Consider the following 16,735-nt stretch of genomic DNA (forward strand, 5'->3'; position numbering starts at 1 on the left):
ACCACCAGTACAGGCAACCAAAGGCAAAAAGGTCATAATCACATGACCCTGATAGAGTAGTTATACACTGTACATACATAATACTATATATAAATATATCACTATACTGTCATGCACTTCTCACAGCTGAGTAGAAGTTGCCATGCTTATGCTGTAACTACTCACGTCAATCACAATGTATTACTTGCAATCCAAAACAGTTACTGTTTTTTGGGCATTTCAATGCAGTTAAAAAAAACTATGAGAGGAAAAAGAAAAAGGAAGCCGGGCTGAACTCAGGAGGAGAAATGTCTATTGTTTGATGAATGCGGCAGAAGAAAAATTGCAAAGGAGATATGATCCAAACAAATCATCCCGTCTGAAATAATGAATGTTGGTAAGAAATAACCGACAAGATAAAGTATCCATCGGGCCTCCCCGTCTCAAAACACTCTTCTCTGCACATTTTCGTACTATTAGTGGAGATAAGTCGGCGCTGAGGCTACCTTAAGTGTTTCCCTAAGTGCAGATTTTATCGCCACTTACAGATAAAACCTTATTTATTTTTCCGTATACTCTTATATTTCCCCTGTCCTGTATTTTCTAAGGACGTGACGTGTTAAATTTGTGCAACTGGGCTGACTTTTTTTGCAGATAGAGGATTTTTGCTTGACAGTAGATAGTAAGCGAAGCTGAGAAACCACTGGGGGCTGACCACACTGGATGCACTTTGAGCAACTTCTTTTTTTGTTAAAGCCCGAAGTAGAAGTAGAGCAGCCAGGTGTGTTTTCCTGTTGTAACTAAGTAAACTGAGTCAGCTACTGTATCACCCAATGTTCAATGTTCTAGTCTGAGCAAAACACATTCACAACATTAAACGATTATTATAACAAATGTTCTTTTTTTAATACAATTTTGTCTGCTGACATATACAGTAGCCTGCCATTTCTCACTGAAATAAGAAATCTGTCCTCTGCTGTCTTCCTTGCACACATTTGAGCGTGAACACTACTTAACCAAACTGTAATTTATCTAAACCTTCACTGTGATTCATTGTAACCCAGCATTTCCTACCCTATATCTTTGTTTACTCTTCTCACTGTATGATTTTTGCCTCGTATCACAGGCACACCCAGCGTGTCTCCTCCTATATAAATAAGGGTTACTGAATGGAGTCGGGCTAAACAGAACACGGCTTCACCCATGATATATGAAATACCATGCAACATTACAACCAACACTTTACAGCAGCAGCATGAGGCTTTAAGCAAACCATGGGCATCCGGGCACACTACCAAAATGTGGCCTTCCAAAATTGCATTAACCAGCTATATTATGGGATGTAGATCCAGGTCCATCATACACCACAGACAATACACAGCATGTTCTGAAGCTGAGGCTTTGCACAAACTTGTAAATCAAGTGCTCTCGGGTCCCCTCGATGCTGTCTTTGCTGCTATGTCTGAGCTTTGTAAAGCCAAACTTTGTACAATATATCACTTAAAGGTCTTATTGATAACATTTTTAGACAAGTATTTTATTAAATAATACATCCCCAGAGCTTTTAGAAATGTGCAGAATAAAAGTATGGCTGTTCCTAAAAAAAATAATATTATGACTGTGAATTAATAATAAAAAATGTTTTGATGGGTCCAAAATTAATGTTTTGTTTATCTCTGTGGAAGATATCTGACATTTGGTTCCCACTTCTACCAAGGCTTGTGAGCCAATAGTAAAACAAAGTTGGTATCATGTGGTATCTCTGGGTCGTCGGTTAGAGTGGAAAAAATGGCTGAGTGACGGCAAGTGCCTGGCAACGACTTGTTGTGAAGTCAATGCAATGGAACAGGGGAGAGAGGATGCGACATCTAATGGTTGAATGTTATCAATAGCAGCTTTAATATTACATACAGGCTTTAGATATTAACATATAGAATGAACAAGCAAGAAGTAATTGACCACACACACATTGACTGACACTTGTAACCCTCAAGCAGAGCAGAGGATCACTGAGGTCTCAACCCTGACCTTGACCTGGGTGGTTTAGCAAGTCCAATTTCCAGGGTCATCCCATTTACACTGACCTTTGACACCAACAAAAGAAGGTCAACCCTTCCAACTTCCTACCTCACTATCCATCCATCCAGTATCTGTAACCGCTTATCCTATTCAGGGTCGCTGGGGGGCTGGAGCAGACAACCATTCACGCTCACATCCACACCTACGGGCAATTAAGAGTCATCAATTAACCTAACCTGCATGTCTTTAGACTGTGGGAGGAAGCCAAAGAACCCGGAGAAAACCCACACCAACACAGGGAGAACATGCTCCTACCTCACTAGTCTGGTTTAATAATCACAAGTACAGTATCATGTAGAGCATAATTGTATTCTATTCCATAACCAAACATTATTTGTAGTCTTCTGAGTTTGGTGCCATATCTGAAATCAGTCACTGATACACTATTCCAATAGGCATGCTATCAGCTCTGGGAGGCTGTACTTAGACACTGCAGAGTTTGTGATTGAGCTAAATGCTAATGTCAGCAGCTCTGGAGACCATGAATAACTCTCCATAATGACAAGACAATCTGACCGTCCAACTGACTGCCCGCCATTGCCAACCCTAGAGCCATGCCGCTAGCATGGCTAAAATTTTAATCGGGTCAATTGAGACATGTACATGTGTATATGCAATAGACACCGCATTTTTCTCTCTCTTGTGGGAATTGTTGATTATATTTTATTATTTTCTGCTGATATGAGTGAATGGTGGATTAGAGATTTACCAGACAGTCAATCAGTTTGTTGTCAATGCTCCTGTTACTACCTGGTGTTACTAACCTGACTACACCAGAGAGAGAGAGAGAGTGGATGAAGGAGTCGGATGAGTTTAGTGAAGGATAGAAAGTCATTTCCACCTATCAGGAAGTGATGTCAACTTCTCCCAGCTGCTGCAGAGGAAATCCCACCCTCACCCACCCTTCTATTTTATTTCCGTTTTGTCACTCCTGTTTTTTCTTTCTTTGTCATTCTCTGTGTTTCCTTTCTTTCCCTCAGTCTTTCTTCACCTCATCCATTAAAAAACCTTTTTCCACTCTTTCTCTGTCTGACAGACTGATGTTCCATCTGTTTTCCACCGCAGATAAAAGGCAGTTTGTTCTCATCGATCTGCTGGTCATGTTTTATTGAGACTGGTCTCTCCGCAGACAGACTCATTTTATAGAGGTCAGAGAATCCTGTTTTCCTATCTGGCTGTGGCTGCTGCCCATACATACAATACATTTTTGTCAACATCTACAAATATGCTGATTAAGATTTATTTTCCCCCATATACTGACTGAAAAATATTACAGCTGCAACAGTAACAATCATTCGTTTGCTTCAATGACGAGTGAGCTAATGCTGTTTTTAGCCACTCTAGCAGCGTGGCTCTAGGGATGGCACAGTCGGTTGATTTGGTTTGATTTTTATTTTGGGTATAAAAGAAAAAGATAGCGGACATAAAAACATCGTTGGATGTTTAGTCAGACCCGGAGGGTAGCACATAAAAGTGTAATGCACCACTTATTTCCAATGTGGACCTTAGTGTTAAGATAATACATACACATCAAATACATCACATCTGTAACATCAATCTAGTTACAATAAATTGCAATGTTTTACGCTTTGGTCCAGACAGAAATATCTGAACAACTAATGGACCGACTGATTCAAATTTAGTACACACATTCATGGCCTAACGACTCTGGTGATCACCTGACCTGACTGCTCAGCTAGCGCCACCATGAGGTCAAACTTTTAATTTGTCTAATATTTTGGTTTATGACCAAATACTTACAAAACGTATTACATTACTTTATGTTTTGTGCTAATTAGCAAATTTTATGGTGAGATGGTAAACTAACATGGCGAACATTGTAAATATAACCTATCATCAGCATGCTAACATTATAATTAATTGTAAACATGTTAACATGCTTACATTAGCATTTAGCACCACTTTACAGCCTTAAAGATCTGCTGGCTTGGTTTAACCACTGAAAGACATCTATAAAAAAAAAAATAATGATCTAAAATTAAATTAAAGGTGCCAATGGCCGTTGGTCGAGACGGCGTTATCAGCTGTAACCGCCGTATGAGAGCAGTGCAGAGGTGGCCGTGAGCTAGCCAGTGGGGCACACTCACATGTAGGAACATGCACTAAAAGCATGTGCTGCCAACCTGGCTATGTCACCAAAGCCCAGAGAAGCTCTGATTACAACACACACAGAGGGAGAGAGACTTCATTCTCTGCTCAGGTAGACATTACTCCTCTTATCTTTACATAGCAAATAGCTGCTTGCTGCTATATTAATGCTCTGGATATCATATAGAGAACCTTTAAACTGGATTGAAGAAAAGCTGCTTGTAAGACATGCAAAAAAAGCCAAGATAATATCTAGACATGTTTAACTATGAGTAACCGACTGTTAGCTAAACTAGCGCTTCCACTGCTGCTGAGCTTACATCACATCCAGGTTTCTACAGTCCATCCTGCTGTTTCTCTGAGACACCACTGGCACTAATATCAATTAGCTCTGTTGCAGGTACTGGATCACTTCCAAAAACACTATAGGGTCAACTGGAATACAAAAAGGGTCAACTGGAACACTACCAACTCTCCGTGCCCGTGGCGTGTATCCACGTCCTTGTGTACATGCTGTTAGAGGTTCAAACTGGGTCCTGCTCATCAAAAACTCCCCACACAACCTTAAAGTCATTTTACTCGTACACTCCACAGATGTTTACTATACTTATATTCAGCTGTCTTCTGTCTTAGAGTAAGGACGTACTTATACAGTGTCTTAGAGAAAAGTCTGCCCTTGTCCTGTGGATGTTCTTTTTAAAAGAGGTACTCTTAATTACCTAATTTAAAAAAAAAAAAAAAGAGCTTAAGTAGTCTCTCAGCATCTCCAAGGTTTCGATTATCATTACAGCACTAAGACAGTCCAGCCACGTTTCACAGGTGACAAATGTATCAGTACATTTACCACGCAACCCACAACTCTAGACCCCATGTTGGTTAATGAAACAGCTCGAAGTTATACAGCTATCACATTTGTGTTAGCTATTAACAGTAGTTACCACTCGCATCATGTTTACAGTATATGTCTGTGTTTTAGAGCAGGATGATGGTTTATGTGTGGTTTCAGAATTCTTCCTCAAATTTTACTGCAGGGTAAAACATTTAATACTTGAAATTCTTTGGCATGAAACTGGCAAAACAATCAAAGATATTAAATATTGACACAAAAATACTATCAGAGACTGTCAGAGGCTTGCAGATTTCCCCACTGTGGGACTTATAAAGGAATATCTCTCTTATTTTCACTCCAAAAACACCAGTATCTGGCTGCAAAATCTCATATTGGTCAGTCTTGACTTGGCGTTTCAGACCAACTAAATGTGTCTGATGGTCCCAATTTCCTCTTTTGAGTTAGAAGAAAAATGGCAGACAGAGTGGCTTTTTAAGCTGTACTTTTCCAGTATTTAATCCAAAAAGAAAAAAACATTGCCAAATGCTTTGTAGTGCCTTTTTTTGTGTCATTGACGCTTCAACCAGACGGTTTTTACTATCACTTCAAACAAATGGGCTTCATAGGACAAAGGACACAGATATCTTCCAATGTTAACATTAATACATAAATGAGCCACTTCTACACATTTGTCACTGATGGGAAAGCCTTGCAGTGTGGCAATCCCCTTAAATAAAAAAATTAAATAAAGCACAGAAACATGCATAAAAAAAGGCTGGTTGAATTCACACCCCACTACCCTGACAAGAGAGGTTCAATCATTAGCAGCTGAGAGCAACTCTTACCTGAGTGTTGAGTGTTGCAGGGCTGATGGAACGACGCCTCTCTGTCTCGGTGGATCTACAGAGAAACAGGAAGACACTGAATCAGCCTCAGCAACATGTGACCGTCACCCACAAAGAAATAATGATGCAGACCAGCGTGTCAGTTAGGAAGTGTCGCTCGGTACACAGGATGGGAGGTAACGATAAGACACTCTTCAGAACACAGCAGACTTAAAGAGTACTCATCGGGTTTAGTAGCTACGCTCCATCGCCTAGAGGAACTGTTTGGAAAGATCTAAATTTGGTCTGTTTTTCAGCCTTCAGGACTCGCAGTTACACTGACACCAACTTTAACACACTGACACACACACACACACACTGCCTGTCAGAGATCTGCGGTTGGCTGTAAACACACAACGCTGGGGCTCTGCTTCCTTTGTGGTCTGAGTGTCTATACAACAGCTGTGTGTGTGTGTGTGTGTGTGTGTGTGTGTGTGTGTGTGTGTGTGTGTGTTGTGTGTGTGAGTGTGCGCGTGTGAGAGGGCTGGTTTTAGCTACAAAAAGCCACAGGCAGCCCCCTCTTCGCAGGCGACACAAAAGCTTCGACAGTTTGGCCGAAGCTGTGCACTTTTGACTGACAGCTCTGGATGGGAAGCTAACAGAGACTCAGAGAAGCTCATTGTGTTTTAATGAACTCCATCAACGGCACGCAGATAAAGATGATGAGCTCTGATTTTGAATGTGTCGGAGTAAACTAAAAACAGATGAATAATCGATTAGCAAAGACAGATTGCCGAGGCTAAGCTCTCCAGCAGAGACCCTGAAGACGTGGCTCTTTTTAGGGGTCAAGTGATTTGTGAACTGAGCTGTAATGGAGTATAGACGGTACCTCCTTAAAGATGTTTATGACCTGTCCTCCTTCAATGGTTTGTTTCTTTCTTTCTACTCCTACTGTAGCCTGTTTCCTCCCCTCCTTAATTCTTCCCATTGAACTCCGAACCCCGGTAAACCCAGGTTAAGCCTGGCTCAGATCAGCAGGCTTTAGCATGGCCCTTTAAACTTGGCTGTGTAAGAGTTGTACAAAGGAACCTCCAGACGCAGTATAAACAGATCTCTAATCTAAAAGCCACAACCTTTAATCTGAAAGAGGAACAAAACAAAGATGCTGTTCCACCAAGTCAACTCTTGAGTTTCAGTTACACCACCGTACTGATGCTGTATTTTTGTCCTTCCAGTCACTCTATGAATCCCCTTGAATCCTTTTATCGGATCAGTGAGAATAAACAGTCTTTTGGGTCATTAACATAGTCGACCTTGTCAGGGCTGCAAATAGACATTATTTTCATTGTCGATTAATCTGTTGATTATTTTCCTGATTAATCGATTAGTTGTTTGGTCTATAAAATGTCAGAAAATGGTGAAAAATGTCGGTCAGTGTTTCCCATTCCATTCCCATGCCCATTTGGGAATGACTGCTCTATATAGAAGTTTTCATTGTAGGAGGCAGAGTCCACCATTCCCACACGGGGACTCAAAATTACCGACCTACGCACTATAAGACAATGTCACTAAAACAGAGACTGCTACAAATAAAAAGGGGAAAAGAAGTCCAAACTGAACTGGAGCACATACACACTGCAGTTTGTTGAGTAAATTGGGGAACTGAGACAGAAACAAAAAAGAGACAAGTCAGAAGGTTAAAAACAAATCAAGAATCAACACAGAGGATGGATGAGTGGATCCCAACCAAGCAGCAAGGTCGACCCTCCCAGAATGCTTTGGGGGTGAGGGGGCTGAGCTCAATTTCTAAACAACTAACCCTCAACTGTCTCAGAGTGCACTATTGGCAAGCCTGCTGAGACCAAGAGAAACACTGAGCTCTGTTGTCCAGGCCTGGGAGTGGCGAGTGTGCGTGTGTGTGTGACCATAAACTTTTGCATTCCTGCAAACACAGCGACAGGCACTTGCATACCAACTGGCACCGTCTACATGCACCTCCATCAGCCAACAGTGGTGTTGCATGCACGGACACTTATTACAAACACGCGTGCGATTTTTTTTCACTCGTCAAGTCTCACATGCACACAACGAAATCCCCTCCACACACACACACACACACACAGATGCGTGCACAGACAGCACACACAGGCCTTTTCTTTTCTCACAGCTGTGTTCAGATATCAAACAGAGCCCACTGAGAGAGAACAAACACGCTGACGAGGAAAGATTAGCTGGTCACAGAGGGCGCCAGTACACACAGACACAAACACACACACACACACACACACACACACGCATAAGTGTATGCACAGGTTCCGCTCAGAAGTGAGATGATTGCCAGTGATTGCAACAAATTACCAAAGGCTACATGGCTTGACCTGACAGCAGCGCAGTGACAGCAGAACTTCAAATAGAAACAAAGGATCCTGAATAAAATACAGATTAAAGGAAACAGCGTTTTAATAAACTGTTTACACGCTGTGAGCCACCAGAGCTGCTTCGGTGTGCTTTGGCACCGATTATAATATGAACTGAACTCTGAGGCATGATGGGATATGAAGTGGATATTTCGCCCAGGGGGTGGACATGTGTGGAAGATCCAGAGACAGTTCAAAAAGGAAACGGTGCAGTGAGAGTCTCCTGTATCTGTGTCATGTAGGGCCTCGCCCTGCCTCGCCCACTGGTCCTGAGTCTATTACGTCCAATGGGAGAAGTGAACGTGAACACAGATTATGACTGATTCTTTCGCCCCATAGCCACCAAACTAAATATTGGACCCATTTTTCACGGGCCACATATCCTCCAAACATTCTTACACTAAAATGTCATTTCTCTGTCTCAGCAACACATTCTCGCTGGCCTTCACGTTCACAAACGCCCTAGCTAACTAATTTTCGTAATGCTAAATATGACTGGTAGCTGTGTAAATATCTAAAGCTAGCAAAAGAAAATATGAGCGCTGTCAAAGTTAACGCGATAATAATGCCTTAACGCAAATTAGTTTTAACGCCACTAATTTCTTTAATGCATTTAATGATTTTTAGGTTGTAGCGGGCTCAAATTCAAGATACTGGTATCATATGAAACCCAGAAAACCTAAGGAATCCTTTGGTACCAACCATATCATACTGGCTTGGCGCAAAGGAGGCTAAATAACGCTCAAAACCAATACTAAATTTTGGCGAGGAAAAACGGTCATGGCCATTTTCAAAGGGGTCCCTTGACCTCTGATATCAAGATATGTGAATGGGGGCAACACGCCATAACCACGTCCACTTAGGACACAGGAAGTGTAAAGCATTTCAAACCACTGGCAGAGCTTCATCCATCATCTTTGTTATAGAACATCTTTGGCTGTACTTGCTCTTAATGCATATTATACATTTACTCATGTGTTTCCTTTATTTTGGCAGTGCGATGCAGTTCATATTATTTGGTGAAATGGGACCTTGTGTCTGCAGAATAAAAGAATACAAACACAGAATCAACTTCTTCTTTCAAATCAAAATCATTGAGTTCAGTGACGGCAGTCACGGCAGTTACAGAAACCCCGAAGCTGCCACAAAAGTAATTTGCCTCTTGATTTGTACCGGACAAAATGTCCTCACCTCTTTCATCTTCTTTCCAGAAAGAAGCACTATGGATGAAAAAGTAGGGTTGGACATTTAGTCCAGTGCAAACCAAGAGGCACAAGGTGACAGCAAGTTAGGCCGCCAGCCATTTCACTCGTCAGCCAGCCATGCATTTATCAAACAAGTGTTCCAGCCAGTTAGCAGGCCTGCAAACCAGCCAGTGAAGAGCCGACCCCGGCCCAGAGTCTGAACGGCCGAGAGCATATTTGTAGCGTCGGGGGAATCTAAACTGTACCCAGTAAAAACACATCTGGTTTAAAAATAAAAAGGCGGACGGGTCTGTGTACGCCGGGGCAGGCAGGACTTGGACGGCTGCCTCGTTTCTAAACAGGCAGGCAGCCAGAGAGGTTCCGCAGCATTGAAGGATGCCACGGCTGACTGAGCGACTGTTTCCAGTCAAGTATGTATATACGGTTTGATCCCTCAGGGGCGGCTGGCACGGCAGACCTGAGGGCAAGGCTATTCTCCGATGCACCTTGGAAGTACAATTCAACTTACCTAACAGGATAGAAGCAACCTGTCAGACAATAAACCCAACTGCTACACAGGATTTTTTGGGGGGTTTTATTTAACATTTTAAGACCAATTGTGAAGTGCCTCCTTTATTGAAATCCTTTTCTCTAACCTGAGGTCAGAGGTCATGGTCAGTAACAGAATAGTACACAAGTGGAGCTGACAGGGCCAGGGTTTTGCTCAAGAACATTTCAGCACAGTGGAGAACGGAATTAATGTCTTTTGAGCCACTACTTGGATTGTGTTATTCATGATTTCCTTTGAGATCATCAGTGCAATAATCTTCATCATCAACAATATTACAAGCAAAAGGGGTCATGTGTCAGAGGTTGCAGCACCTTGACAACAGAAGGAAAAACTATTCCTGCGACCATAATACTATCAAGAATGTTAGAAATTTGCCTAAATAAGTGCTCAAAAAAGGAAATGATTAGTAGTTTGCCAGCCTGTTTGAAGTGCATGTTTGCCATCTACCTGCAGAATCACATGTGCTGGTATGTAGTGTATTACTACGTTAGTTAGTATAGAGGCTGATTCACAGTTACTGTACTTGGTAAGAGGAGTGATGATGTGTTTTGTGACTGCAGGCCAGGAGAGATGCTGGGATGTGAAACGCTGCTTGGAATGAAGTCATTTGGCCGAATGCCTGTTTCCATCCGAGGCCAGAGGAAACCGTTAGCCCGCCGCTGCCTTTTTCCCACCATCATATCTCTCTCACTTTTCCCTCTTCCGCTCTCTCTCTCTCACTTTCTCACACACCCTCTCTCTCTCATCCTCACTATTGCACCCCTCGGGTGAAAAGAAGAGCTGACATCAGGACCAAGTTTAGAAAGTGATAATAGACTAAAGAGAGGTGTTACATATACCAGAGCAATGCACTTCATAGATATTTTCCTCTCAGTACCTCCCAGTCTGCTCCGCTCTGCTTCTGGATGTCACAACCAGCAGACAGCATGACGGCCTACATGACGTACTGGAGGACATGTCAAATGTCTACGGTTGTGTAGGTCATAGTTTAGTTTATGCATGATACATAATAGTCCAGCTATTAGTCAGTGGTTATTAGTTTAGATTATAGTTAATACTCATCAAGCAATTGGGAATAGTTCAGTTTTGAGTCATTGGCTTAGTCTGTGTCTGACTAAAATGGAAGGAGTCTCTGTCTGTACGACTGTCCTATGATTTTCTCAACAAACGTTCATCCGATTGGCTTCACACTTGGCGGGTTTGTTGCCGAGGACCCAGGAAAGAAGTGCAGAATCGAGTACGAGCTCTTGAGATCTACTGGACATATTTATTAGTAGTGCGTTATGTACACACTGTGTGTAGTGTATTGAGAGGGTACCCATATTAACTGTTAAAACGCCAGTGGGGCAAGCTCACATGCACTAACATGCACTAAAAGCATGCACGAGTGGCTCGGCTATGACAACAAAGCACAGAGAAGCTCTGATTACAACACACACAGAGGGAGAGTGACTTCATTCTCTGCTCAGGTAGACATTACTCCTCTGTATCTTTACATAACAATTAATTGTTTGCTGCTATATTAACGCTCTAGATAACGAACTTAGCAACTGTTACTCCACTGAATGGCATGCTGGGTACAGCCTGTTCTCCGTCGATGTTTGTGAGCACATGTACTCTAGCATTGCTAGGGGATGCAACTATGTCATGGCAGGTATATTACTCAGGACCAAAAGGAAGCGCAGTGTCGAGTGTGAAATTGTTTGGATGAGCGGTTCTCGAGAAAGCCGCAAGCAGCCATACCGGAGGCCGAGCAATCAGCTGTTTCGAACAGACACATTTTGAACGGGCACTGCACTAGTTAAATCAATCCAGTCTTGTTTATTTGATGGTTATTAGCTTTGTTTAGTATGGATTCCAAGTTTTGTCCCCTTTATATTAAGTTAGTCAAGTCATGTACATTTTTTATAGCCCAATATCACAAATCCTAAATTTGCCTCAAGGGCTTTACAATCAGTACAGCATACACCCTCTGTCCTTAGCCTCTGGATTCATATAAGATAGAAGACTCATATAAGGAAAAACGCCTGGACGGAGAGACTGCAATAAATGTTGTGTGTACTGCATAGACTAATATAATGAAATTACAGTATGGACAACTTAGATTAGTGTTTCCCAGACTTTTTTATTCTGGGGACCCATTTTTAAAAGAAATGACAAACCATCTTTACCTAATTCACAACAGTCCTTATCTATAAATTGTGAGAAGAGTGAATTTGTGTGCTGACCATTTTTACTGCCATTTCTACATCACCTTATACTATCTTGAATAGGCAAACCAGTCATTTTTAGGAGATATCCGTTTGATAAATCACAAGTTTGTTGAGTTTATGAACGCATTATTGAAAACAAATACACGTTAAATGCATTTAGGCGGAGTTAACAGGCCATCTCATTCTTTTCATTTCCTCTCATCAGTTAAACAAACAGAATGCACGCTAGCCTTTCATATTAGATTCAATGTTATAAGTAGGCTTCAATTATCAGAGCAATACCAACATTCAGGCTCTCTCATGTGGCTCAGTGGCTTACTGCAGATATAAATCTTAAATAAACGAGGCAGAAGAAGAAATTTAGCAAATTGATTTGGCGACACTAATAAAATCTGCTGTATAGTTTTATCATAGTCCGATGACATTCACTCTTCTTTAGTTTCTCGTGACTTCACTGTTTTAGCTACAAAGAAAACAAGAGAGTCACAGTGGGGCTCTGAGCTAAACGCCAGCACCACGTAAGTTATTATAATTCATTATGAGGGGGCTTTTTTATGTTGATCCATTAAATTGTTGTTGAGATATTTCAGTCTGAACCAAACCGTCATGCTGCTAGCGTGGCTAAAAAAGTAGAGGCTGGTGATTTGATAAACAGGAGGGACAGAGCAGAACAACATCAGAAAAGAAAAAGAAAAGAATAAAATCAGTCTTAAGATCTGTATCATCTACCTAACTCTATGGGTTGTACATTTATAGATATTTTTCAGAGGCATCTGTAATCATTAACATCTGATCCACTAATGAACTAAACCTGCATCAGGTGCATCACTGTCTATTAGAAGGGAACTTATCAAGATTAAAACCACAACACGTCTTCCAACAACCAACAGGACCAACTAGCTGTCCTACAGCCAAAAGAAAATGCAGAGGCACAGTGGAAAAATGGCGTAAAGGATTCTATATATGTAGAGCCATTTGAGGCTTTGAATAGCACTATAGGGTGCTATAAAGATCCCATTTAGAAAGATCCCAAAGAACATCCAGATCAAATGGTTTGACACATAACCTTTATGGTAGAGTAACAGGACCTTTGAGAGAGAGAAATGTCCAAACTTTAAACTGTGACAGGACATCAGTGGACTTTATCTTCTGTTTTTAGCTTTATGGTTTTTAAGTACTCGTCCTTCCAAGTACCCACCATCCTGACCAAATAATCCCAGAAAGACCTTAAAACTGTCTGAGCCTCATTAACTTTCATACAGTTATTCCACAGAGATGGATGGAGTGCAGGCATCCGTCTTGGCGTTACAAGCAGCATACCCATGCGCCGTACACCCAGAAACCACACTCCACCCCGAAATAATCAGCACTCTGTGTCTGGAGGGCCGCTATCAACAACCATGTAATCATCTCCCAGGGTGCAACACAGCAAAAACCCGTCACAACATCTCTGGCAGACGACTGCAGGTTTGCACAAACATGTCGAAGCACTTCGCTTGCACAGTTATGATTATGTTTTACTTCTGAAATAACTTTTTTTCCCCGGACAGCTTTTGAGAATAAGTGTGAACAGGCCTTTAAACACAATCTGTCTGAGGAGCTTAATGTGCTAAATCACTTCATGAATCTCTCTTTAATTAGACTTTAACTAGACTAGACTTTAATTTTATGTAATAATGTCATTATCTTTGACCTCCCTTTTATGGTTTACTTTTACGATTGCAGTCCTGCTTTTATATTTCTTACCTTGCTTTTATTGCGTTTGCCATAATTTTTTATCTGTTTGAAGCACTTAACAACAGTGTTTTCAAAGTCTCTGTTCAAATGACTGTTATTACTGTAGCAGCAGTAGCAGTATTATCATACCAAGCAACTTTTTTTTAAAGTATGGATAGGTAGCCTACCTTTATTAACACCACGTCTACAGCTCTCTCTCCTTTGGCACAGAGGCTGTACCTCCGCTTGTGTCGTTCGTACATTTTCCCCTTAAATATCCAGAGCAGATTTACCAAACAGAAGAAAAATCCAGCAGGAACACAGTTGAGGAGAGCTGAAGCTGTCTGCTAAGCTTCACATCTGGCCACAGAGGCAGCCTTCTACCAGACTCCAGCTCTACTCCCTCCCTCCCTCCTTCCCCTCTTCCCTCCCTCCTTCTCATCTTCCCTCCCTCCCTTTTCTTTTCCTTTCCTCTGTCGCCTCTCAACTTCTCTCCTGACTCATGCCTTTGCTCTCTCTCTCTCTCTCTGTATTCTTTCTCTCTCTTTCTCAGCGAGCCTGTGAACGTCACTCTCTCTCATCCCGTAAATCAGCCAGCCAAACTAGTTAATTGTTACAGCGTGACAGATGACAGTGGGGCTTTATTACTTCACTTAATGTGATTCAACCATCACAATTTATGCTGTTGAGACTCAACACCCCCCCTGCTGGAGGAGGGTGTACTTGAGGCCACCCGTGAGGCGCCCTCTGGGTGTGATTGCACCTTCCTCAGATGATAGATATGGCAGCGCTGTAGGCGTAAAAAAAAAAAAAAAAAAAAGGTCTCACTTGCCTATTCATCCACGAGGGGCAGAGCTAGAATTGGCCAGTTACTCACCAGTGCAGATTGCACCTCAGATTTCCCCCCGCATGTTGTCTGGCAATCATCCATACAAGGCGCACTAAGCCTGATATATTCAAATGCGGACACGGACGTGCACACATTTCTGTATATACACTCTGGGTGTCTGTGTACAAAGGCGTGTTCCCCGTGTCCAGATTGGGAAATGTATGTGGATCCTCAAAGCTACTCAGATATGTAAAGTATCACTTTGGCTTAAGAAGGAAATGAAAGAACTTTATTACGTAACTATAAACAGTTTCTCTACTAGGAAGAGAAAGAATGCAACTAAGGGAGAAATTGCTGCCTCTCTGCCACTCTCCTCGACAGCAGGTGGAAAATTATGTCATCAAGGCTCCGCAAGTTGTCGCGGTGCACCTCTGAATTTTTGTAACTATGCGCGGACTGTGTGCGCTGCGCCTTTCATTTCAAAATGGATACCTTCGAGGGAAGACTGGCCGAGCAGTTTCGCCTATTCAGACATCTCTACAACTGTTCATTGAGAGACCACAGGGGAACGATGGGGAACTTAAGCCGTTGTATCAATTTATGCTCTCGCCAAAGCAACCAGACAACCAAAGCAACTGTAATTTTACCTCGCAGAACACGGTTGCTGGATTACCGCTGCCTCCAAAGTTAAACCTTTCTTTTAGGTGGCTAAAATAAGTTTTGCTGCCGGCCCCCATCCACAGCAGTACATTGCTTTGGTTCTGTTCGGTAACTCCTGTCTGTTTCTCCAAACTGGGGGCGTGCCGACCGTCATCTACTGTAGGTAATACAGTGACTATGGATAAGTGCCTCATACAACCTCACTTCAAAAACACCCAAACTGTCCCTTTAAGGTTGCTCTTATCCATTAGATCTCTTGTATTAGCGTGTTCTTATGCTCCTTTATAAAAATATAAAAGAAATAATTTTCGTCACAATTTGTCATTATGATTAATGATGACAAACATAACAAGTAGGATATATTCCAATTATAAATGTGTGTCCACACCATCTCAAAAATCAGCCTGCACACTGTGGTTGAGCACCTCCAGTATAATATTTAGAGCCATGTAAACGTGTGCTAGTCTCTACAGTCTGTGGGTCGTCCCTGACATATGAATCCAGCCTTGACCTCGGGTCCCGCCCTCATTGTAGCTGGCCAGCAGCACAAAAAGCCATGAATCCTGGCAGCCATAAACAAATCAAATTCTCCCCTAATCCAAACAGTGACCTTCCCGGAGCACCAGGTGTCTCAGAGTTCAAGGGAGATGCTGCAATCGATCCGTTGAACCAAATGAGCCACAGCGTTTGCACAGGAAATATAAACTTTGAATATAAACTGCTGTTTGGTGGATTTGAAAACTCGTTCCGCATTATGAGGAGGTGAAACAGCATACAAACACAAACACACTAACTCTCTCTCTCACACATACATAAGGACTTGTAACTTAACTTTTTTCACACTCTTCTCTACATTGTCCTGTATTCTTCAACAACCAGAGGGTCAATTGTCAACTGTAGTAATTCATAAGACTGGCAGTTTTTAAAGTCCTATTCACAAAATATTTTGCATTAATTCTCCATATTCACATCTCATCTATCTTCACTGGGAGGAGCAAAGGAACTGTGCAGTGCAAGTGAAAACACAAATCTTATCGAGCTATAGGGGTTTGTGACACATTCATATCAGTGAAAAAATACTGAAATACTCCATTGTCTTTTGGTTTTTTACTTCTGTATTAACAGAGCAAATTATTCCTACAGATTCGGCCTATATAGCAGATCAGTCAAGTCAGAAAAAATACAGGGTTACTATATTATAAGGCTGCACAATTAATCAAATATTAATCATGATCATGATTTTGGCTTCCCACAATAAAATGGCTGCTGCAAGCGCACCCGACAGCGGCAGCCTGTGAAAAACGTTCCTGAATGTTGCGGCTGCA

General features: G+C 41.9%; 1 protein-coding gene across 7 annotated transcripts in view; it reads right to left on the minus strand.

Moving 5' to 3' along the window:
• The window catches only part of akap13 (A-kinase anchoring protein 13), a 129,472-nt gene that overhangs the window by 58,046 nt on the left and 54,691 nt on the right, over nt 1–16,735 (minus strand). For all 7 annotated transcript variants that reach the window (XM_074661433.1, XM_074661422.1, XM_074661415.1 and 4 more), the window contains exon 10: nt 5,842–5,896. In XM_074661433.1, coding sequence (XP_074517534.1) covers nt 5,842–5,896 — 55 coding nt within the window. The remainder of the gene's footprint in view (nt 1–5,841; nt 5,897–16,735) is intronic.

This window comes from Sebastes fasciatus, chromosome 2 (genome assembly GCF_043250625.1).
Source record: "Sebastes fasciatus isolate fSebFas1 chromosome 2, fSebFas1.pri, whole genome shotgun sequence".
Lineage (NCBI taxonomy): Eukaryota > Metazoa > Chordata > Actinopteri > Perciformes > Sebastidae > Sebastes > Sebastes fasciatus.